The sequence below is a fragment of the Salmo salar genome, chromosome 24 (genome assembly GCF_965601325.2).
Source record: "Salmo salar chromosome 24, fSalSal1, whole genome shotgun sequence".
Lineage (NCBI taxonomy): Eukaryota > Metazoa > Chordata > Actinopteri > Salmoniformes > Salmonidae > Salmo > Salmo salar.
The window spans coordinates 13587071-13612335 of NC_138314.1; the positions used below are offsets into that span (position 1 = coordinate 13587071).

Consider the following 25265-nt stretch of genomic DNA (forward strand, 5'->3'; position numbering starts at 1 on the left):
GTTGATTAGTGTGCCCACGTAGAACTAAATGGTGATTGGACTCTTCACCGCTCAATCTTCAAAATGCCGGTATTGGGGGTGGTGTTTCAGAAGAATTCTGCAGCTGTCTGCAAGATGGCGGAACGGGGAAGGGATCTGTCTGGCCTCGTTAAAAGAATAAAATAATTTAGGTTAGCTAGCTGAGGGAAGAACATTTCGTAAATGAAATATAGGTGAGTGTTCAAATGCGCTCAGTGTTTCTGTGTTTAATATTTAACCCAGTCATTTTGACACGTAATTGTGTAGCTTAACCGCTTAGCTTCAAGTTTGAGCTAAGCTAGCCAGGTAGCTAAAGTTAGCTAGGCTAGTGCGTCGAAGGACAGTACATATTTGTCATCTTTTGAAATCGTTCAGTTTCGAAGGTGCCCCATATTGCTAACCATTAGCAAAAGTTTTAGCATTAGATGACTTTGTAGGGTGAATCCAGTTTTCTAAATATATTGCACAGACAGCATGCCAACGTTAGCATTCTGCAACCAAGGAAGGATTTTTCTTGCACTGCTTGGCCTGTGGTGCTGGCATTAGTAAGCCATCATAAAAAGGCTGCATAATGTGCATAGCTGCCTTGGCTACATGTTTTTGCACCGCAATGTTGCTCTCTTGGCATCAATTATTGACTGACATGTCTCTTTTTCTAGCTCTGACGGAGGATTTGCCAGTGGAGGAGTCGCAGTGCCTAGATCCGAGTAATATAAGCTGAATGCATTGTGATTTCCAATAATTGAGACAGTGATTCTAAAAAGCTGTCTACATTAATGAAAAGAACAATGTAGTCAGCTTAGCATATTCAACACTGGTACATGATCAACACAGGGAAGTTGTTTTGTTCGAAATCTTGTGCAATGTGCTTCTGCATGCATTTTAGCTAAATACTTATAAGAACAGGTTGCATAAACAGTCAGGGTGACTCATAGAGAATTTGTTGTATTTAGTGATTCATAAGATCATCAACATGGAGATAGATGAAATATTACCCCCCTTGCCGTTGGAGCCACCTGATGATTTAAACTCGGAGGGCCTTAATGGTAAAGCGCAGCCTCCACCACCTCCCCTGCAAACGTCCAGTGACGCAGAGGAAATGGACGTTAGCTCTGGTGGTGATGGACAGACACACACCCCAGCAGTGGACCTGGGGCTCCTCGCCAAGGACTCAATAACCTTCAGTAATAACCTGTCAGATGAGGCCGAACCCAGCGCACTGTGCCCTAGAACAGCCCGCCATGCGCCCCCTGTCACCAAGTTCCTACCAGAGCTTAAGTTACTACAAGACATTAAGATCAGTGTCAGCGTTGTAGATAGCAGCAGGAGCAAAGATAGGAAGGTGCTGTACACAGGGATCGGTCAGGAGGGTGGTGGTGTAGGGGAGACCAGCTCAGAGGGCCTTAATGGTGAGTTACATGATGCCGATACAGAGCTAGGGGCTGTTGAGGGTAGCTCAGGACTGGGGAACGGGATGGTCTGTGGCAGTGCAGGGAGGAGAGGGGAGGAGGCAGACCTGGAGAACAAAGTGGAATTTGCTGTCTTGGACGAGCTGGAGGACTTCAGTCAGGACTTCCTGGATACGGAGAATGTGGAGCAGGGGGGTTTCAGGTCTGAGGAAGTGGTTCAACCGGAGAATGCTGACGAGGAGAACCTGAATTACTCATATGAGGTATGTAACCAAGGGGCCCTGTCTTTGCCTCTGCAGAGCCTTGTCATTGTCCACTCACTGATCTTTTGTGCGTTGTTCACACTGTAGGGCTGACCCGAAACCGTAATGGCTTGGATATTCTTTTCACATCGTCCTTTCCAGCACAGTTCCAGCAACTATGGAAGATGCGTAACAACGATACAGAAAGATTTTTGTGGGGAGAACTTATCGATACTGAAATATCTGCCGTAATTAAAACACTGTTTAACACTGGGGAAATTAAAAATAGTTATTTTCCACACTGCATTTTTATAAATTGCCATCCAAACCAACAATTGTCCAAGAAATATGCTTCAACTGTTGATTTCTTACTTTGTGAAATGAGTGACGCATCATGAGAATGCCTGCCAGTGTTAAGATAATCATAAGTTTTAATTTTTGTTATCCTATTTATCGGTGGAATTATTGTCCGATAATAGTGATTTAAAAAGCCAATATCAACAGATGTCGGTGGGCCAAAATAATATCGGTCAGGCTCTAGTGACGATGTTACCCCAGTATGGTTTGCTCTGTAATGTGAGAAGGGTAATAGTGTCTAGTCATTTTTCTGGTGACATCGGAATAAAATGTCAGCTTGTTCATCGTAGTTTTGATTCTTGATGGAAGCAGCAGAAATTCCATATCTCTTCTACTTGAGATTGAGGTTGACATACACTACTGTTCAAAAGTTTTAGAACACTTACTCATTCAAGGGTTTTTATTTTTACTATTTTCTACATTGTAGAATAATAGTGAAGACAAACTATTAAATAACACATGGAATCATGTATTAACCAGAAAAGTATATAACAAATCAAAATATTGAAGATTCTTCAAATAGCCACCCTTTGCCTTGATGACAGCTTTGCCTACTCTTTGCATTCTCTCAACCAGCTTCATGAGGTAGTCACCTGGAATGCATTTCAATTAACAGGTGTGCCTTGTTAATTTGTGGAATTTCTTTCCTAAATGTGTTTGAGGCAATCAAGTGTGTTGTGACAAGGTAGGGGTGGTATACAGAAGATAGCCCTATTTGGTAAAATACCAAGTCCATATTATGGCAAGAACAGCTCAAATAAGCAAAGAGAAACAACAGTCCATCATTACTTTAAAACATGAAGGTCAGTCAATCCGGAACATTTGCAGCCCAAATAAATGCTTCAGAGTTCAAGTAACAGACATTCAACATCAACTGTTCAGAGGAGACTGCGTGAGTCAGGCGCTCATGGTCGAATTGCTGCAAAGAATCCACTTCTAAAGGACACCAATAATAAGAAGAGACTTGCTTGGGCCAAGAAACATTTAACTGGTGGAAATCTGTCCTTTTGGTCTGAGTCGAAATTTGAGATGATTGCCTCCAACTGCCGTGTCATTGAGACGTGGTGTGGGTGAATGGATGATCAACGCATGTTTATTTCCCACCGTAAAGCATGTAGCAGGTGGTGTTACGGTGTGGGGGTGCTTTGCTGATGACAGTGATTTATTTAGAATTTAACACTTAACCAGCATCACATCTGGTTTGCGCTTAGTGGGACTATCATTTGTTTTTTAACAGGACAATGACCCAACACACCTCCAGGCTGTGTAAGAGCTAGTTTACCAAGAAGTTTACCAGATGACCTGGCCTCCACAATCATCTGACCTCAACACCAATTGAGATGGTTTGGGATGAGTTGGTCCGCAGAGTGAAGGAAAAGCAGCAAATAAGTGCTCAGCATATGTGGGAACTCCTTCAAGACTGTTGGAAAAGCATTCCTCATGAGGCTCGTTGCGAGAACGCCAAGAGTGTGCAAAGCTGTCAAGGCAAAGGGTGGCTACTTTGAAGAATCTAAAATATATTTTTTGTTCAACTTTTTTTGTTGTTGGTTACAACATGATTCAATCTGTTATTTAATAGTTTTCATGTCTTCACTATTCTACAATGTAGAAAATAGTACAAATAAAAACCCTTGAATGAGTATGTGTTCTAAACTTTTTGACCGGTAGTGCAGTTGGTATGCTTGGTGTCTTCAAAAGTTCAACCTGATTTGAATCTCCTCTCATCCACTTTGTTTCCAAAGCTTTTGTTCGTTATGCATGCCAGATATTGGTTGCAAACATGACTTGAAATTCCCTCTTGTGAAAGTGCTGACAAGATGGCGTAGCCCTAACTGAGTGGAGAACGTGGCAGGTTCGTGCTGCCGCCACCCCTCAATTCTCCCCCACACGCTCAACCACAGTCTTTTCCAGGAGGACTTCGACAATGATGTAGACGCTCTGCTGGAGGAGGGCATGCCCATGCCCAAAAAGATGCGCCTGGCAGAGGGGGCTGCTGAGTATGCAGCGGACAGTGACCACGCGTCGGACGGGGAGGGAGGCGTTCAGCCCATGATGACCAAAATTAAAACAGTCCTGAAGAGTGAGTGGTGGATGTCTGGCGCTGATCTGCCTTTGGTAACGGTGTATCTGAGCCTGACACACATTGATGTTATGCATTCATATCATATCTTATGAATGCATAACATCACGTTTGTGAGAGGACACTGATGGTGTGAGATGTGTAGTCGTGTCTGTCTGCAGACGTTGTCGTATTGTGTGTGGCGCAGATGTGTGTGTTTGACGCTGATGTGTAGTGATGAGTGTGTGTTTCCCAGGTCGTGGGCGTCCACCCACTGAGCCACTACCTGATGGATGGATCATGACATTCCATAACTCTGGCATTCCAGTCTACCTGCACAGAGAGACCAGAGTAGTGACCTGGTCCAGACCTTACTTCCTGGGGACCGGGAGCATCAGGGTAAGACGTGGAAGTGAAAAGACCGATGGAAACTGCTTAACATTTGAGTCTTTTAGAGGGTTAGTAACATGTCAGGAACCCCATTGTTATACACTGAATACTGGTGTAATATTTACAATTTTGGTAGGAATGATCAAACTAAAGGAATAAGGATGAATGTCCATTATTTCTCTATTCTCAAACAACGATAACAACCTACTTCTAACCAAACCCCTTGTGCCACTGCGTACAGAAACACGACCCTCCCACCAGTAGCATCCCTTGCTTGCACTATAGGAAGATGAAGGATCACGAGGAAAGGCAACAGAACGGAGAGGTGACACCCAACGCTGAGGTGTCTCCGGTGAAGCCTGGGGAAGAGGCAGACTCTCTGGAGAGACCAGACGAGCCTGACTCCACAGCCCAGGAGGACCCTACCACTGTGGCCCTTGGTCTGAGCCTGGGGGATGGAGAGGTAGAGTTGGAGACAGGCCTGGCCTCAGAAGGAACCATAGAAAGGTGTCCTGTCCCGCACGGCAAGATGCCCCACTCTTTTGAGATGGCCCAGGGGGCTCTGGGACAGGTCAGGGCCAAGGTGGAGGTGTGTAAAGATGAATCCATAGGTAAGGGTCAACACACTCCATGACGGGCAATTGTCTTGCCAGCAGGTAGTAGTTTTGAATGCCATGGCTGATGGATAGTATGTTTAATATCTTGTGAACGTAGGGGATAATAGTGTGTTGGTGGGTATTTCTAAAGAACACGTCAAGTTTGGTTTCTAAAGCAACAATATAACCGATATCCCTCCCTAATTGAATCCCCGACCAGAAATTGAGGAGTTCCGCAGCTACCTGGAGAAGTGCTTTGACTTTGAACAAGTGACCGTGAAGAAGTTCCGTACCTGGGCAGAGCGCAGGCAGTTCAACAGGGACATGAAGAGGAAGCAGGCTGAGTCCGAGAGACCCATTCTGCCTGCCAACCAGAAGCTCATCACTCTGTCTGTATCAGATACCCCCACCAAGAAAGGTACTGGATGCAGAAGAAGAACCATAGGCTTCATCTGAATTGTCACCCTATTCCCAAAAGTAGGACACTATTTCGGGAATAGGTTGTCATTTTGGATGTATCCATAGTCAAACTATTTCAGTGTGGAGTATTGAGCTAATTGCATCAACTCTTTCCCCCTTTTTTATTTTTCTCAGAGTTTGTCATTAATCCAAATGGGAAGTCTGAAGTTTGCATCCTACATGAATATATGCAACGTGTCCTAAAGGTCCGACCTGTTTACAACTTTTTTGAATGTGGTAAGTCCCTCTTTTTGTCTCTGTTCTCCCCATCCATGATGTTTACTTTCAACTAGCTTGTCCAAGTGACAGGTTGTTCTTTGAACAAAACACATCACCAAAGCACTAACCTGAGAAAGGGCCTTTATGCCGTTTGCACCAAATGAGTCCTCTTTTTTCATCTCCCCCAGAGAACCCAAGTGAACCCTTTGGCGCCTCCGTCATTATAGACGGAGTGACATATGGCACAGGAACTGCAAGCAGTAAAAAACTTGCCAAGAATAAAGCTGGTACAGTACTTTCATATCATTCTTTGAATTTCTATCCTCTTAAGCAGCTGCAAAGGCTGTCTGTGAGCTATAAATAAAAAGAATCAGAAACCGGTTATTTAGTGATGTCTCCCCTGTAGCTCGAGCCACACTGGAGATCCTCATCCCTGACTTTGTGAAGCAGACATCTGAGGAGAAGCTTGTAGAAGGGGATGAACTGGAGGTATCAGCCTGCCAATCATTGGAAAGGCCCTTTAATTAAATCTATCTTCTTTTCGTGTTTGGTCTGATAACATGTCTCTTTTATAACATTGTACTTTACTAGCTAGTTGATCATTTGGCTGAATACTAATGTCCATTCATGTGTTTTTGTTTCCTGCAGTATTTTAATCATATCAGTATTGAAGATTCTAGGGTGTACGAACTGACCAATAAAGCAGGCTTACTCTCGCCATATCAGATTCTACACGAGTGCCTTAAGAGGTAAGACTCGAGACATGAGGTGTAAGCATGATCAAAATTCATTTGTTAACCTTGAATTTCAACGGTCTCTTATGCCCTGTAGAAACCATGGAATGGGTGACACCAGCATCAAGTTTGAGGTGATCCCAGGGAAGAACCAGAAGAGTGAATATGTGATGACGTGTGGCAAGCACACTGTGCGTGGATGGTGTAAGTTACCCCACACTGACCCTCCAGTCACCACGGCAAGTCCCAGACCTAACATGCTCCATGCCGCTCTGTGTTAATGTAGTGTAAAAGCAGCATTACTAATTGCAAATGCTTTGTTTTTTGTCAGAGCCATATATAGAGAATTCAGAAAACTTTTACTCTGAACACCATGTTTGCGCCTTTGGGTATCTACACTATATATGGGTAAGAATTTCCCTGCTCAAAGCCGAGCTGTGTTAATGCAGTGTAAATCTAGTTAGCATTACTAATGGCTGCTGCTCTGTATGTAAATGTCCTGTTTTCCAGGCAAGAATAAGCGTGTGGGGAAGCAGCTGGCGTCGCAGAAGATCCTACAGATGCTGCACCCCCACGTAAAGAACTGGGGGTCACTGCTCCGCATGTACGGCAGAGAGAGCAGTAAGATGGTGAAGAAGGTAGGTACTACCTGTACACCTCATACTGTACCTCAGCACAGCTGCTCCTCTGCTGTTGGAGGCCCATAGGTCAGTTAGGGTCGTATAGACTTCATCACATCTGAAGCAAAACTGATTTGATGGCATATGCTGCTTCGCTTTCAACCAGATGTGCGCCTCTCATTTCTATAAACTGATGGCTTGTTTTTTTGGGGGGGGTTTCGCAGGAAAATTCAGACAAGAGTGTGATTGAACTTCAACAGTATGCCAAAAAGAACAGGCCAAATCTTCACATCCTGAACAAACTGCAAGAGGAGATGAAGAAACTGGCTAAGGAGAGGGTAAGTGTAGGACCTCCAATTTAGACGGTTCTGGGTACCTCTGCGTGTAATCAGAGCCTTTTCTTACTAGAGTTCTACCTCTGTCTGATAACCCTGTCAGGTTCCTAAGCTGCACTGACTCCAGTGTTGGACATGGAGGTACCTAACAGGGAGATCTCTGACACTCTTGAAATTCTTCTGGTCTTTGCTCCGTTTGCGATATCTCTGCACTGTCGTGTTACTCCTAATTCGTATGGTTGCTCCAGCCGTACCTTATTTCAGACGCTGTCATAAATCATGTTTGTATGTAAGTGTGGCCTGGATTATGGTCTTGAATTATGTTTTATCGAGGCAAGTTCCTCAGTTCGGTGCAGCAGTTCAAACTGTTAGGACAATTTCTGCGGTGTATTCATTAGGCACCAAATGGTAGAGAATTGACAAAAAGGACTACCTGAATTGTCCAATTCGAAATACACTGAACCAAAATATATAAACGCAACATGTAAAGTGTTGGTCCCATGTTTCATGAGCTAAAATAAGATCCCTGTAATTTTCCATACACACAAAAAGCTTTTCTCCCATTTTGTGCACGAATTTGATTACATCCCTTTTAGTGAGCATTTTCATTTTGCCAAGATTATCCATCCATGTGGCAGGTTTAGCATATCAAGAAGCTTATTAAACCGCATGATCATTACACAGGTGCACCTTGTGCTGGAGACAATAAAAGGCCACTCTTAAAGTTGGTTTGCTTATGTCAACGTTGTGAACAGTGTCCCATGGTGGCGGAGAGGTTATGGTATGTGCAGGCATAAGCTACGGACAACAAACACAATTGCATTTTATCAATGGCAATTTGAATGCACCGAGATACTGTGAAGAGATCTTGAGGCACATTGTCGTGCCATTCTTCCTTCACCTCATGTTTCAGCATGATAATGCAAGGATCTGTACACAATTTCTGGAAGCTGAAAATGTCCCAGTTCTTCCATGGACTGCATACTCACCAGACATGTCACCCATTTAACATGTTTGGGATGCTCTGGATCGACGTGTACGACAGCGTGTTCCAGTTCCCACCAATATCCAGCAGCTTCGCACTGCCATTGAAGAGGAGTAGGACAACATTCCACAGGCCACAATCAACAGCCTGATCAACTCTATGCGAAGGAGATGTGGCAAATGGTGGTCACACCAGATACTGATTGGCTTTCTGATCCACGCCCATATCTGTATTCTCTGTCTTTTGAAATCCATAGACTAGGGCCTAATTTATTTATTTCAATTGACTGATTTACTTACAGTATATAAACTGTAAATCTGTAAAACCTTTGAAATTGTTGCATATATATATATATATTTGTTCATTGTAAATGTATTTTTTTCTGGTGCAAAACATTTTTCTACGGTGTGCCCTAATAAATATAACCCTGATGTCTTTGTTGTGCTTCAGGCGGAAACCAGGAAGAAGCCCAAGATGACCATAATGGAGTCAGCCCAGCCTGGCAGTCAGCCGCTCTGTACTGTTGACGTCTAGGGACTATCACTGCAACCAACCTAACATGTCACTGACCAATGGTAGCCATAGTCACTGTCAGATAAAAAGTCACACCACCAAACTATCATCCAATTATGCATCATTGTGAAAGGGCAATACAACACATTTATACTATAAAGGTGGTCATCTTAGCACTGTTTCTCCAAGCTGTTTTATTTGACCCCCCCCAAGGTGTTTATGGTTCATTGTTAGTGGCTCGGGTAAGAATAGGACAAATGCACTAACAGGCAGACTGACAGTAGAGTGAGCACCATCTACCTCTTGATGCAATCTCTACGCAGCAGCGCTTCTATAAATTGAACCACAGGGGTTGCAGACAGACCGGTTGAGATGACTTGACATGTATCTATGAACCACAGCAATGGTTCATGTCAGCCTGTTTACTGTGTAGTAATGACTGCTGAAAATCACTAGCCCCCCCCCCCCTGTTTTATAGTTGCCATTTAATTTCTAATACACTCCATACTTTTTGGACACACTGAACATTTCGAGCAGGTTTCCTTGTATGCTTAAAGCATAGCCTATTCAAAGGGATTCGTTTGCAGTCTGCTTTTGCTATTCTGGTACGCTGTGGAAAACCAATTTATATGCTGTTGTAATTTGGATATTGTTGATGTGTATAATTTGGATGGTGATTAGGGTTTTTGAGTATGCTTCGTCTAAAGAATGACAAGCTTACGTTTTCATTTGCACGTGAAACATTTACCTGTTAAGAAAAAAAAAAAAAGCAGTTTTCTGCACAACTCCAGTGAGTCCAGTCATACTTCTTGTTACATGCTCATGTTCTTAGTATGAGAAATGCATTTTGAATTTATTATGGAATGGACATTAAGAGGGACTAATTTGAATTGCCTTTGTGTTCTGGATATACAGGATGAAACATATCAATGGACAGCTGATAAGGCTGGTCTGTCTAGCTAAGATCTTGTTTCCACGTTAGCACTGCAGACAACACAAGCACAAGGGCTTGAAGTACTGTAGTCATTGAGGAGATATACAAGGTAAAGTTGTTACATATTTAAGGCGGCCTATACTTTTGGACTTTTCTTTCTGTAATTAGGTGTTAGCTGCTTCATAATTGTTTTAGACTAACTAAAGCAAAACAATACAACATGCAGACACTTACTATTTAGGCATTAATTTAAGGACCCATATACAGATGGGAGAACAATTGGCTACATGTTGCCTTAGTTGACCCATTCCAGGAAGGGTTCCCATGCCAGAGAACTCACAGGGCCCAAGTCCCCCTTCAAGGGAAATGGATTGACCAAGCCCCTCCTGATACAGCATTTCTTTAGTCAGTTAAGATGTCATAATGCGACAAGACGTTAATTTTGATGCTCTGGAATAATTGCCTTTAGCATGTACAGATTTTAATTAAGAATTGTTTTAATGGGTTGGTCGTCTATAACAAGGTTTGTTTGCCATCATTGTTTGTGTGTGTGTGTGTGTGTGTTCTGATCAATCACGTTTTCAAGCATTGTGTAGGATTACTGCGATCCTCTCTGCATAAGGCAATCTACGGAAATTAAGTTGGCACACTTTACCTCGAACAAAATATGATCATGTCATTATAATTAAATCCGATAGCTAAAGAAGCAGTGTGAACCAAAGCTTAAATACAGTCTTATGCATTTTTATAGAATACTGTAGGTTGCTGCATACAATACGTAAATATATATATTACACACACAGGAAAGGATAAAGATGCAATACCTGCTGGAACAAAATATAAACTGATGTGCATTCATTGTGTTAAGTATTCGGTTTGTGCGCTTTTCCTGAATGTTAAATGCATCTGATCAGAAATCACCATTGTACATGGGCACAATGCTGTTGTATTGAATGACCCCCCCCCCCCCCCGCCCACATATTTGCGTGTTCTGTCTTGCCAAGTGTTAGTGTGTAAAGAAAATATGCCTTTTACACTTTTTAGAGTTGTAACAAGTTGTTTGCTAGAGATATTGCTGCCTAGAAAATGAAGTATGTAACAGCGACTTGGGATCGCTGACTTTCAGTGAAATTGGTTTATGCAAATAAAATTGTCATGACTTAGGCTGGCTCCTGCTTAAAATGACCCCTACCTGAATTAGTGTCCCCAAATTAACCAGGGCTTGTTTGGGGGGGTATTTTTATTTTGTAATTCATAGATGCATCAAGACGTCAACCAAGGAGCAATTAAACTGAAATTCACTTTTATCCTGCCCCAAATTGTACTATAAGATATCTACAGAGAACCCACATTAAATGAAAAGCCTTGAGTTAAGTATTCACTCATGGCAAGCATAACATCTCGCATAGTAAGTTGCATGGACTCACTGTGTGCAATAAGTGTTTCATGTGATTTTGAATGACTACCTTCTCTACCCCCACACAATTATCTGTAAGGTCTCAGTGGAGCATTGAATTTCAAAAAGATTCAACCGCAAAGGGCACCTAGTGGTAGATGTGTACGTTTTTAAAAAGCATACATTAAATATCCCTTTGGATGGTGTATCAATACAGGCATTCTTCGTAACTTCGTAACTAGTTCACCATCTAAAAGAGCAGCAGCATCTGTGTGTGGTCTGGGGGAAGAGGTCCACAGCCATGGCCCGAACTGGACGGAATGGAGCTCCACGTACACGGTTAGAGGGAGCCCTGCAAAGACTACACAGAAGAGATCAGATTTAGAATCAGTTTCACAATCCCTATGGAGACACCATACTGGATGAATGGCCTGCTAGTGCAGGATGTTATACCTCAATCAATGAAGTTGTTCATGGCAGCCTTAACGTCGCACGCCACATAAACCAGCCTCTTCACATGCTCTGATCGCCAGAATGACCTTGGGATCTAGGAATTAGGTAGTTGATCAATTAGTGTTTCTCCTTCCACTCAATTGAACAATACAGTGCATTGACAAACTGATAGAATGTGTGGCAGAGAGGCTCCAGTATCTTTTTGAGCATACGTAGGCCTGCTCTGGGTGGGTCCACGATGGCTGTGATGTTTGGGGATATGACAGTGCTGAGCACCATTTGACATGTCTTCAGCAGCCTTTCCACAGTGGAACTGAATGTTAATCAGCCCTGAAACGTTTCAGTCACAGTAAGGTTTTTGCTCTCATACCGCTACTGCAAAATTATTGAGGACTGAATAACTCTTTCTAGGCACATTGGTGCCTGCGACTGGTGCAGCTTGACCAATCTGATTATGCCTCTTACCAGTGATCTTCGCGTTGACTTTGGTGTCCTTCACTGTTTCCTGAAACATCTCTATCCCAATCACTTTCCTCACCCTCTGCAGGAAACAGAAAGACAGTGTCAACAGAGTAAATGTATTTTTCTTTGTCACACATTACCAGACGGATTAATCCATACAGTTGCTGTAATCAGGGTTGTGGTCTATATCATTTCAATTTCAGTTTACTTCCTGAATTGAAATGTAATTTAACTCCAACCCTGCTTGATATGTACAGTTGAAGTTGGAAGTTTACATACACTTAGGTTGGAGTCATTAAAACTCATTTTTCAACCACTCCACAAATTTCTTGTTAACGAACTATAGTTTTGGCAAATCGGTTAGGACAGCTACATTGTACATGACAAGTAATTTTTCCAACAATTGTTAATAGACAGATTATTTCACTTAGTCAAAATTCCAGTGGGTCAGAAGTTTACATACACTAAGTTGACTGTGCCTTTAATCAGCTTGAAAAATTCTAGAAAATGTCATGGCTTTAGAAGCTTCTGATATGCTAATTGACATCATTTGAGTCAATTGGAGGTGCACCTGTGGATGTATTTCAAGGCCTACCTTCAAACTCAGTGCCTCTTTGCTTGACATCATGGGAAAATCAAAAGATCTCAGCCAAGACCTCCACAAGTCTGGTTCATCCTTGGGAGCAATTTCCAAACGCCTGAAGGTACCACGTTCATCTGTACAAACAATAGTACGCGAGTATAAACACTATAGGACCACGCAGCTGTCATAATGCTCAGGAAGGAGACGCGTTCTGTCTCCTAGAGATGAACGTACTTTGGTTTCGAAAAGTGCAAATCCATACCAGAACAACAGCAAAGGTCCTTGTGAAGATGCTAAAACGGGTACAAAAGCATCTATATCCACAGTAAAACGAGTCCTACATCGACATAACCTGAAAAGCCGCTCAGCAAGGAAGAAGCCACTGCTGCCATAGAAAAGCCAGACTACGGTTTGCAACTGCATATGGGGACAAAGATTGTACTTTTTGGAGAAATGTCCTCTGGTCTGATGAAACAAAAATAGAACTGTTTGGCCATAATGGCCATTTATGTTTGGAGGAAAAAGGGGGAGGCTTGCAAGCCGAAGAACACCATCCCAACCGTGAAGCACGGGGGTGGCAGCATCATGTTGTGGGGGTAGGAGGGACTGCAGGAGAGACTGACCTCAATCCTATAGAAAATTTGTGGGCAGAATTGAAAAAGCGTGTGCAAGCAAGGAGGCCTACAAACCTGACTCAGTTGCACCAGCTCTGTCAGGAGGAATGGGCCAAAATTCCTTCAATTTATTGTGGGAAGCTTGTGGAAGGCTACCTGAAACATTTGACCCAAGTTAAACAATTTAAAGGCTATGCTACCAAACACTAATTGAGTAAGTGTAAACTTCTGACCCACTAGGAATGTGATTTTCACATTCTTAATATAAAGTGGTGATCCTAAGACAGGGAATTTTTACTAGGATTAAATGTGAGGAATTGTGAAAAACTGAGTTTAAATGTATTTGGCTAAGGTGTATGTAAACTCCCGACTTCAACTGTATGTACGATGCCATGATTCCTTATTTAAAAGTAAAAAAACATTCTCCCTGCAGCTCTCAATAGCATGGTTTCCCAAACTCAGCCCCCCCCCCCCCCAGCACTACACAGCTGATTCAAATAATCAAAGCTTGATAATGAGTTGGTTATTTAAATCAGCTGTGTATTGTTAGGGCAAAAAACAAAACATGCACCCATGGGGGGGGGGGGGGGGGGGCAGGACTGAGTTTGGGAAACCCTGCTCTATAGTACCTTATCCAGGGAGATGCCAATAGTTCCTTCTCTGCAGCATACATCCAGCACAGTGCTGTCCTTGTCCAGCTGGGCCCATTCTCCTACAGCTGAGTACAGTACCTCTGCTGCCCCTGTGTTCACCTGCTCAGTGACATATTATACAGCTATAAACCAGAGTAATGCCATACTTCAGAGACACTAACTTGGATGAGAGGCTCTTAAAATGGCTGAGGAAATACAACTTCCTGGAGCTCAATATAATAATGCCAAATTGACCGAAGATGGTGGGTAAAAAGGATGAAGAGTCCACAGCTATGATACATGACATGGGATACTCACCTGGAAAAAAATAATAAGGGGATATCCTGAACTCCAGGCCAAGAAGCTCCTCATGAATACACTTCTCTCCAGCTACTAGCTCACACGGCAAGTCCTCTGGGTTAGGGGATTGCCTTTGTGAACCAAACATTATCTGTCAATCACAACATTCCCATGTGCATTATTGCACCGTTAACTTGTTGTTTTTCTGATGATCTTACCTTTGTCTTGCTGACACAAAGTACAGAGCAGTTACATCACTCTTTATTGTCATCCTCGGTGAAATACTCTTCAGGGTATTTGATTTCTGCAGAGTAGAAAAAGGCAAGAGAATCCCTAATAAACAGTTAAATGAATGACGGGATTTGAAAGGAGTCACTACACTTTTTCACATTGTTCAGTTATAGAATCATGCGATAAATACAAGCTTGGGCTGTGGTACAGAAATGTACACATGTATGCGTTCTAATCTAAGAATCACTACCATCTGTATTACTTTAGTATTAACCACATTGAAACCTGGTTTCTGCACCTGTGGGTTAAAGAACACCACCGCCACGGCCTGCTTGGTTCCTTGTTGTGGTCTGCACTGTTTGCGACTTCCAGTGGAACTCGTATGCCTCAGGCCTATACATGGAGTATGAGGTTGTCCTATATAGATAAACAAATACCAAATGATGGGTCAAAAGAAGTAAGAGTTGGCTATACAGAGCAAACTGATTTGAGACCACCCGGCTACTGTATTGCTGTGTGCGACGATATTATTGATTCATTCTGGTTGCATGCTAAAACCAGTTTGTAGGTCAAATAGCGTATTGGGCAGATCCGATGACGTGGACAGAATCTTTCACTGAGATGTGACATTGAGTCCTGTGATCAGGGAGGGATCAGTGCAGGACAGAGATGAGGCCTCCCTGTCAGTAAGATGTCTTTAATACCAAACACATTTTTGGAACTCGCAGACCACTCTCTTGGCCTTAGTGGTGATGTGGATGCTGTCTGAGGATCCCACCATGGCACAGGAGCCCCCTCTGTACTTCCCCAGTCTGAAGCCTATGGTCTTATCTTATCCATTCGCTCCAATACCAATGACGAACTCACACTTGTTCCTGTATTCAGTCTGCATGATAAGAGTAGGGGAAATAGGATTAGGGTCAAAGTTGTGCATACCCAGACAGGGAGTGCAGTCAGTGTATGTATTTAAGACACTAGGTTGTCAAACCCCTTGTTGGTTGCTGAGAGACTCACTCATTCAATAGGATGACCAAAATGTCAGAGTGCATATGGATTTAATTTCAGCTCCTTGATGTGGTTACAGAAAACCTGTACAGGCTGCAACTGCAAAGGTTCATCCCAGGTTGCCAGGTCATGCAGCCAGATATAGGCCTAACAGCCTGGGGGTTTCAAAACAACAGCACTCAGAGAGAGGTTCTGTAGGAATTTCTAAAGAGCAATTCTACAGTAGGCATTGTACCTGAGATGGACATGGGTGAATGTCTTCCAGAGGGAAACTTCTTCTTCTGAATAAACAGCCTGGGGGTTGCAGCCAGATATAGGCCTAACAGCCTGGGGGTTTCAAAACAACAGCACTCAGAGAGAGGTTCTGTAGGAATTTCTAAAGAGCAATTCTACAGTAGGCATTGTACCTGAGATGGACATGGGTGAATGTCTTCCAGAGGGAAACTTCTTCTTCTGAATAAACAGCCAGAGCAGCATCGCTTTGTTGGTGTTGCCCATTTATCTGAACAGGAAAGGGGAGGACATAAAAACAACATGATGTAGTCAGTTTTCCTGTGTTTGGTTTGAGTTACACACTTTTCCTCTTTACCAATTGTTAATAAAGACATACTCATATAAAGACATCCAATTGTTCTGTTCATTAGACCAAAGGAAGGACTTTGGCTATAAAGTCATCTCATTAGTACATTTCTTTGGTGTCTTTCATGACTGGATATAATAATAGACAGGATATAATGCAATCGACTGCAGTAATCCTATCAATGCCCCACTTAAGGCCATTCTTTGTAAGTGAACCAAAGCCACACATGGCATGGGTTTATACATGTCCCTGTACCTGACCAGTCTCTGCAGCACCCCCTCCACCTTCTGCTTCTTCTCATAAAGTACTTCCACAGTGGCGCCACCACGTTGGCGATCTGCACACTGAGGGGTGCCCCATCCTCCTCTGGCTCCTGCTGCCCGGCATCATCCCCCCCTCTTCTTGAGGATTGGGTCAGCCTTGGGTTTGGCCAGGTGCACAGTGAGCACCCAGCCTTTCCACTGCATGCCGTGCACCCTCTTCATGGCCTTGTCCCTCTCCTCCTCATTCTTTGAAAATGTCAGAGGTGAAGAGGTCCACTTGGACGTAGCTGTACATATTATTAGGGTCGGAAAAGAGGCTGCTTTCTCCTCCTCCTTCAGCTTTGGGTTCATCTGTTTTCACCCCGTCCGTCCGTCACATCTACTGGCTCTTTTGTCACCCCCTATATTAAATGTTCTTTGGGGTCAGAAGCATTCTCCTCTTTTAGTGCCTGAGAAACAATCACTGGGATGTCACCAATGTCTGTCCTGTTCTTGTTACAGTTAGTGTAGCAAAGTGGCTGTCAAGCAGATTTAGCAAAGCACATTTTTAAAAGCAGGAACTTAATTTAGCACTGAAAATAAAGTTAACCTAGGACATTACTATACATAAAAGCAAACATCCAAGTTACCTTCACTTTTTCTCTGATGAAGAACATTTGTTTTATGGGCAATTCAATTTATAACTAGAATAAACAACGGGCTGCCATATTGTGGGACACGTGCAAATATGAACTTCGACACGATGCAGTATATATATATATATATATATATACACATTACTGGATACTTCAACAGAAGAAGATGCATGTTCTCCATGATTGCTGTAAATTGTGTAATAGTGGGATGATAATTGTATAAAAATAAAATAATTTTTCTGACACAGGAAGCGACGAAGCTGCTAAATCTACAAAAAAGTGAATGGGTTGTTGTTGGTGTTAGCCACTGTCAGGTTGTTACTTTTGTTGACACTGAAATTGTTTCTAGCTAGTTACTTATCTATCTGATGTTTAACCACACATGCCACTTTTGAGATATGTAACAACATTTCACAGTTACCATTTTACAACACAGAATGAAATGTCTGCAGTACTCTAGTGTATTGCAATGTAAATGTAAATGACCATATTTAATAAAGAAAACAATAATACACCGAGTGTATTCATGTTTCGTAAAATAATATCACACATACCATTATGATATTTGTAGAGCATTTTATACGTTTTAAATCCCTTTAAAATAGTGTCGAAAAGGGGGGGGGGGGGGGGGGGGGTGCTGGGATGGAGGAAACGCGAGTGGGCCATTTCGACGCGCGAAATCTATAGCACGAAGAGAGAGGAACTCAAGGCGAACGGAGAGTTTGGTTTTGAATCAATCAAACTAAATTCCGTAATCGACAAACATCTACATTAACATGGCAGATCCGAATGTGAGTTTATGACTTTTGAACATATGTATGTGCCGTGCATTTAATTAAATGTACATTTAATTTCAATGGTGATGTTTTGATTGGCATTCTCAAAGTTTATCTTGCTAGGGTTGTGCCCGGGAAGATAATGCCGGCTAGGGATGCTGCTTTTTAACAACCTCGTTAAACATCAATATTGAAGGTCTAAAGTGTAAATTGGTCTCAAAACAATGACTTACTGGCAATGGTCAATCAGTTATACCTTTGTTGTATGTGTCAGAAAAGTGGGTAACTCGATACTTTTGCCGCCCTTTATATCTGCTCCATAGCTAACTGGCTGGCTACTATAGCTAACTAGCCAACATTAGCCATCTAGTTAGCTAGCTAACAGAACAATGATCTAAATATTTGATTATATCTGTGGTATAATCGTGCAACCACTACTTTCAAAATGATCATTTTAAACCCAATATGTATTTGGTTGAGACATCCATGTACAATATTTGGCTTTGAACCGAGTTGTATGTTATCCTGACAGTAATGGTTATCCAGCTAGCTAACACGTTAGCTAACAAAAGCCAGTTAACGTTAGCATCTTTTTAAATGGCAATATTGTAGAAGTGTCCTGAGCTTACAATGTTTGTTTGCATTTTATTTAAGAGTGGATAATTGCATTTAACTAGCTATATGTCATTGACACGACGGCTAAACCTATTTTCCATCTCTAGTTAACTAACTTGCTAGCTTGGTACTTTTCTGAATGGCCTAGCTAACGTTAGCTGGCTGACTTGCTAACACCAGGCCGAAATGAATGTCAACTTTCTCAGTGCGTGTTTACCATTTAGCTAGATAGAAAATAAGTGAACATTGACATGCTGTCTGAGTTATGGCACTGTTAGCTATATAATCAAGCGGATAACTTCATTAGCTAACGTAACAAGACAACGATTGAAATGACTTGCTAGTCTTGTATGGAGACATGTTGCTAGCCATACAGTTACGTTAATCGGAACGCATGGAGCCTCGCGCCCCTTTCATACATTTTGTTCAGGCAGCTAACGTTAATCAATTAATCATAAGGCAGTATCTAGCAAGATGGCTTGCTGATATTTGTGTCGAGTCAGTTTTTTGGTAGCTGACTGCAAATTTGGCTAACTCTCATGTACAAACAGAACTAACGTCAGTTATTAGTTTAAATTGGGCCTAGTTGTCCAGCTAACATAAAAGTTATTGTTTTGTGATTTATTGTCCACTTGCTTCACTTTTCTCTTCCTCTCTTCTTGAGCGTTTTTATGTAATGTTAGGCCATATTACCATGTTCTGTACTAAGTGTGAGATCATATGGATTTGCAAGGCCTTTTATAAAGCCATCCAGCAGCAAAGATGCTTGGCTCAGCACCACTAAGTTCAGTTGCCACAGCAAATTGCACACAAAAGATAACCTCGAAGCCTGATCTCTCAAATCCCTCTATTCACCTCCCTCTGCAGTTAGTTGGTGGAGCCTGCTGTTTTTACAGACAAATACATTGACTAGTAAAGTACATTTCACTAACTTGAAACGAGATGACAATCCAGGTGAAACTAAGAGTCTAAGCTGGGAGGGGGGTTCTACTAAGCTATATGGAATAGCTTTTTAGAAGCTCATACCAAGGATAATTTTGCTATTTGATTTTTGAATAACAAGTTCCCTTGTAGTATCAAACAATATTTGATGAAAAAAATTATTTGGACTCCTATTAGCCCATATAAACGCATTGAATAACAGATAGTCCCCCCAAAAAAATCTAAAAGAAGTTTGTTCTGAAAGTGTCTCGTATATCTGAGAGCTACAGTACAAGAAAGATATACATTATTTTATTTTTACATGTATTTAATTTTTGTCACGTAACAGGGTTCCCAAGTGGTGCAGCGGTCTGAGGAATTGTATCTCATTGCTAGAGGTGTCACTACAGACCCTGGTTTGATTCCAGGCTGTATCACAACCAGCCGTGATTGGGAGTCCCATAGGGCGGCGCACAATTGGCCCAGCGTCATCTGGGTTAGGGTTTGGCCGGAGTAGGCCATCATTGTAAATAAGAATTTGTTCTTAACTGACTTGCCTAGTAAAATAAAGGTTCAATAAAAAATATACTTCAATCCATTTTTTCGACTGGTACCGGGGGACCATCAAAAGTGTCTTGTCAGGCCTGTGGGCATCCTAGAGCAAAACAGACATGTTTGTGAGAGTCTCACCTTTACACAGAGGGGTCATGTTAGTGTGTAGCCCAAACTGTTTTCTGACGCTACAGACAGAAGTTGGCAGATTGGCTGTACCGACTTCAGTCATTGAGCAAAACTGAGAATGGCATCGTGAGAGTCATCTTTCCATAGAGGTGTCATAATAGTTTGTAGGCTAAATTGTTCGGACGATACAAAAAATTTTGTGAGAAGATTGATTTTTCGGGATGTCTCATGGTCTGACAAACGCCACTCTGTCACCTTTCACCACTGATGTGGAAGGGTTACATAAGCGGTTGCGGTGGATTGAGATGCATCCGATGCAAAAATATATCTTATCTCTAGCTTTAAAAAAGTTGTGCTAATTAGATTTCAGCGGGGGCGCAAACGTCTACCTTAGGGGGTTAACGTGTGTGTAAATCTTGTTTCATAGGAAACACCAGAAGAGCAGGAGACTTCAACAGACAATGCAGAAGAATCAAACCACGATCCCCATTATGAGCCCATCGTGTCTCTTCCAGAGCAGGATGTGAAGACGCTAGAGGAGGACGAGGAGGAACTGTTCAAAATGTAAGCTGATGCTGAAAGCCTTGAATAGCCTAAATCATTGCGCAATACTTAATTTGTAATTCATTTAGGGCCGAATCCTTATATCGAACTTAACTTTGATATTTTCACTTAGCCAGGCACTGTCAATGGGAGACTAAGTCATTTGTTTTACTAAATTGGAAGTGAGGATTCGCCTCAAGTGTTATGAAACCATCCAGCCCTCTCAGGGCTCTACAGTGTGGAACATTTTACTCTCCTATGCTCCTAAATAGTTTGCTGTGTGACCTGGAATTTTAATTTAGGAGCCCCAATGCACCTAGGAAACATTACCTCAAATAATTTTCGTGTTGCTCCTAAATTTCTTTGTGTGTGCATACATTTTTCAACTTAGGCACACACATGCTCCTTGTGATAAAAGGTTGGCATAGAGCCCTGCCTCTGTCACCCAGGTATTGTCACTGAGTCCATCCACAGCTTCATCATTCTACCCATATTGTCTCTCCCCTCAGGCGTGCGAAGCTCTACCGTTTTGCCTCTGAGAACGACCCACCAGAGTGGAAGGAGCGCGGCACAGGCGACGTCAAGCTCCTGAAACACAAAGAGAAGGGCACCATCCGCCTATTGATGAGGAGAGACCGGACCTTGAAGATCTGTGCCAATCACAACAGTGAGTCACAGAAGACCCCCTGTCTCAACCAGTAGCGTTTATCACTGCTGTCTAGCGTGTGTGTGTGTTGGACTGAAACTTTTCCGTTAACCCATGCATGTTGCCTGTCTACTGAATTACCATTGTAAGTATGAGATGATGGCGAGGTATAAGCAAAACAAGTCATTATAGATGGGACTCTTGAGTCGGAGGCCTAATTCCTTTTCATCTTCTGCTCTTTCAGTTTTTCCTGTGATGGAGCTGAAGCCCAACGCCGGCAGCGACAGGGCCTGGGTATGGAACACACTCGCCGACTTCGCTGATGAGCATCCCAAACCTGAACTCCTGGCAATCCGTTTCCTCAATGCAGAAAGTGAGCGTGACAACACGTCTATTTTAGTCACTGCGTTTCGCTTTTAACAATTCAGTCGGCTTTCTCATGCAAAAAGTGTGGCTGGGGTTTAAAATAACTTCTGTCCTTTTCAGACGCTCAGAAATTTAAGGTGAAGTTCGATGAATGCAAGGAGGAAGTCCGAAAATCTCAAGATGGATCAGGTTGGTGTACAATCATTTTTTTCACACATTCTTTCAGTCAGTATGCAGACAATACTCTGTTCTCTGCTGCTCACTCCAGCCTGGAACTTTTTATGTCTGCTAAATTAACATGCAGAATGTAACAACTCGCTGGCCTACTGTTAGGCTAATGTTAGTATGTTCTGGCACACTTTTTAATTTTTTAATTGTTTTCTCTGTAATATTAATTACAAAGAACAACCATTGTTGAGCAGGTCACATGTTAATCACTACCCAGTAGATTAACCTTATGTAATGTATCGGTGGAACGAGAAGTCTTGCGAAACACTCAAGCTGGAGTATTCTTAGTCATTCAAATGGCAGACATCCCCAATGCTCTTAAATGAAGAGGACTGTTACCGTGCACTGTTGATGTGTAGCCACCCTGCTTCTACATCGGCATTGCTTGCTGTTTGGGGTTTTAGGCTGGGTTGCTGTACAAGCACTTTGTGACATCTGCTGATGTAAAAATGGCTTTCTAAATACATTTGATGGTGTGGAGCCTCATCTTGTCCATCCTGTTGGCTCGTACATTGGGCCACCGTGACACCACACTGACAAAGAGTTAATGTCTCATCTTTCTGTACTTCTCTGCAGGAGGAAACGTTGACCGTGCAAACAAAGTGGCAGAGAAACTGGAGGCACTTTCTGTAAAGGACAACAAGACCAAGACACCTGAGGAAAAGAAAGAGGAAAAAGCAGAAGAGAAGAAATGAATCCAGGAACTTGCTTTACTGATCTTCAACTTGTCATTTCCCTCTTTTTCTACAATAGACTCTAAAGAAACTGAATTTGGACTCTTGCATATTGATTTATTTAGTTTTTTTTTATGATTTGTTTGCCTCGAGAGATCACAAGACCTTGGTGCCACTCTAAAAAAAAGTATCCATTCATTTTCCATTCCATCATGGAAAACAAGTTGTTTGTACTGCTCATCTGTGTCAACTTGACATACTGTGAAATGAGGCTTGTGATATTGATAATTCCCACATTGGGTAAGTCTTTTTTTTTGTTTTTCTGAATGAAGCAAAGTTAGTTTTATAGGGAACAGGACTGCTTGTTAGTGCCACACCTATAATGGAAACAGGCAGAGAGGAGCTGTAATGTCTTGGTATGCATCTCAATATGGAGGCTTCCTCTCCTTCGTCTTTACTGATCTGAATAGAGACAAGATGAAACCCCTAATATTTGTCACAGTAATACAACAGGTGTACACTTTACAGTGGAATGCTTACTGCCCTTTGCAACGATGCAGGGAGAAAAATGGCAACCCGAGAGGAATAAAATACACAAGAATGAAGCTCTACACAGGGAGTACCAGATCAATGTGCAGGGGTGTGATATATTTGAGGTAGATTTGTACATAAAGGCAGAGAAATGTGGTAGGCGCTTACCAGGCAGGAGTTTGCTTTCACCTATCTGCTGTGAGGTTCAGATGAAGGAGAGGAAATTGATGGAGAAAGACACTTTGGACCATTGAGACGTAGCCATAACGTGTTAAACATCGGGTGCATTTTGGGGACTGTAGTCCTTGGATCAGTTATCAGTGACTCGTATCTTAAGATGTTCAACTGCAGATGATTTGATGCACATAATTCATCAAATCACAAAGGTGTTTTTTGTTTCATTTTTAGTTGTTGAAGACCAATCACACCCAATCAAAATGTAAGACGATGGTTCATCAGACTTTGGTATAGGCTACAGTACTTCCTGGCTTGGGTACTCTTCCCGGTGGCTCAAGTCTGTTTTTAGGTCATAATATATTCCTTCAAACTGAAACTAAAGCATGTAGAAAATGTATAGTGCAAGAGTGTAATGATGCGGTATCAGGTGTGCTCACCATCCTAACCTGTACCCACTGAGTTGACCCCCTTAGGTGCATCGACGTGCCCGTGCATCTGTATATACATGTACAGGATGGAATGTTGCTTTTCATTTGCACTCAAATGGTTTGAGATGTTTCCTCCACCTTCCAATAAAAGCTCTCAATGACCCTTTTGTCTGTCTATGTTGCATAGGGTGAGGAATTGCTAAGTGGGAAGAGCAGTAGAGCCAATCTGGTAGGGAAAGTCAAGGCTATCTCAGGCTGCCTTGCAAGATGGTGAGGGTTGAAATTTTGATACATCATCTAATGTTACACATTCAGTAAACTATTAAAATGTTCATCAGTTGATTACATTTGTTTGATAATCAATGCTTATTCACCAACCTTTCAAGTTCCGTACTGTATCAGTACTGTTGTGACTAGTGAAATGCATTCTAATAAATTCCAACTGATGGTGCTGTTGCAGAGAAGGCATATTATTGATTTTACAAAGAGCTGAAATGTCATTGAACAAATACGTCCATTTTGATCAACATGTGTCCCTGAAACAAATCAACATCCAATATACTGAAAAAATATATAAATGCAACATTTTAAATAATTTTGCTGAGTTACTGTTCATATAAGCAAATCAGTCAATTAATATAAATTAATTAGCCCCTAATCTGGATTTCACATGACTGGGTTGGGGTCTGGGCCCACACACTTGGGAAACAGGCCCATCCAATCAGAATGAGTTTTTTCCCTCAAAGGGGCTTTATTTCAGACAGAAATAATCCAGTTTCATAAACTGTCTTGATGGCTGGTCTCAGACCATCCCGCAGGTGAAGAAGCCGGATGTGGAGGACCTGGGCTGGTGTGGTTACACGTGGTCTGTGGTTGTGAGGCCCGTTGGACGTACTGCCAAATTCTCTGAAACGACGGTGGCATATGGTAGAGAAATTATCTGGCAACAGCTTTGGTGGACATTTCTGCAGTCAGCATGCCAATTGCATGCTCCCTCAAAACTTGAGACATCTGTGACGTGTTATGTGATAAAACTGCACATTTTAGAGTGGTTTTTATTGTCCCCAGTACAAGGTGTACCTGTGTAATGATCATGCTGTTTAATCAGCTTCTTGATATGCCACACCTGTCAGGTGGGTGGATTATCTTGGCAAAGGAGAAACACTCACTAACAAGGATGTAAACACATTTGTGTACCACATTTGAGAGAAATAAGCTTTTTGTGCATATGGAACATTTCTGGGCTAATTTATTTCGGCTCATGAAAAATGGGACCAACACTTTACATATCATTTTTCAGTATAGTTCATCCTTAGGCTTGACAACATTTTCTTTATTCTAATTCTGTCAAGTGGCAAATATTTACTTTTAACAAAAATAATTATTAAGCATTTACAGGTAACTGCTAAAATAATGGAAACGAGTAAATTAGGGATACAAAGTACTGAAAGCAGGTGCTTCCACACAGGTGTGGTTTTGAGTTAATTAAGCAATTAACATCCATCATGCCTAGGGTCATGTATAAAAATCCTAGGCAGGCCGTTACTTTGGCTACCATGGCTATGCCCCAGTAGGATGACAATGCGCCCCCGTCCACAGGGCACGAGTGGTCACAGAATGGTTTGATGAGCATGAAAAGAATGTAAACTATATGT

At 42.1% G+C, this 25265-nt stretch overlaps 3 protein-coding genes and 1 non-coding gene across 5 annotated transcripts; 3 read left to right on the plus strand and 1 right to left on the minus strand.

Annotated features, from left to right (window-relative positions):
• Positions 1-70: 70 nt before the first annotated feature.
• Positions 71-11033, plus strand: LOC106585092 (DGCR8 microprocessor complex subunit). 2 transcript variants are annotated; one of them, XM_082968505.1, is made up of 14 exons: positions 71-212; positions 678-1690; positions 3938-4106; positions 4342-4484; positions 4717-5086; positions 5292-5489; positions 5666-5767; positions 5938-6036; positions 6156-6258; positions 6397-6498; positions 6581-6687; positions 6994-7121; positions 7328-7441; positions 8874-11033. In XM_082968505.1, exons 2-14 carry the CDS (start codon positions 992-994, stop codon positions 8955-8957), a joined length of 2418 nt encoding a protein of 805 aa, XP_082824631.1. In that variant the 5' UTR covers positions 71-212; positions 678-991; the 3' UTR covers positions 8958-11033. The 2 variants fall into 2 exon arrangements, with proteins under 2 accessions (XP_082824631.1, XP_082824632.1); XM_082968506.1 differs by having other exon boundaries at positions 6156-6238; positions 6398-6498.
• Positions 11034-11509: 476 nt separating this feature from the next.
• Positions 11510-16740, minus strand: LOC106584929 (tRNA (uracil-5-)-methyltransferase homolog A). The gene is given in 17 exon segments (XM_082968791.1): positions 11510-11627; positions 11725-11790; positions 11792-11813; positions 11932-12002; positions 12004-12049; positions 12185-12260; positions 14008-14153; positions 14329-14441; positions 14529-14567; positions 14569-14614; positions 14827-14878; positions 14880-14958; positions 15246-15427; positions 15940-16048; positions 16382-16433; positions 16436-16521; positions 16523-16740. Coding segments are annotated over 17 exon segments (1521 nt in total).
• Positions 16741-17724: 984 nt separating this feature from the next.
• Positions 17725-23773, plus strand: ranbp1 (RAN binding protein 1). Its single transcript, NM_001140046.1, is given in 6 exon segments — positions 17725-17815; positions 20445-20581; positions 21070-21227; positions 21451-21579; positions 21693-21761; positions 22377-23773. Coding segments are annotated over 6 exon segments (627 nt in total). The 5' UTR covers positions 17725-17800; the 3' UTR covers positions 22496-23773.
• Positions 21806-21935, plus strand: LOC123730463 (small nucleolar RNA SNORA77). The gene has a single exon (XR_006761907.2). It is a non-coding gene; the product is annotated as a small nucleolar RNA SNORA77 (small nucleolar RNA).
• Positions 23774-25265: the final 1492 nt, after the last annotated feature.

What these genes read in the sequence shown, in the direction of transcription:
- LOC106585092 (XM_082968505.1), top strand. Translation starts at nt 992, where the DNA reads ATGGAGATAGATGAAATATTACCCCCCTTGCCGTTGGAGCCACCTGAT. An exon ending in GTATCAGCCTGCCAATCATT is followed by an intron (nt 6,259 to 6,396) that starts GGAAAGGCCCTT and finishes TTGTTTCCTGCA; the next exon opens with GTATTTTAATCATATCAGTA. An exon ending in GCACACTGTGCGTGGATGGT is followed by an intron (nt 6,688 to 6,993) that starts GTAAGTTACCCC and finishes CCTGTTTTCCAG; the next exon opens with GCAAGAATAAGCGTGTGGGG.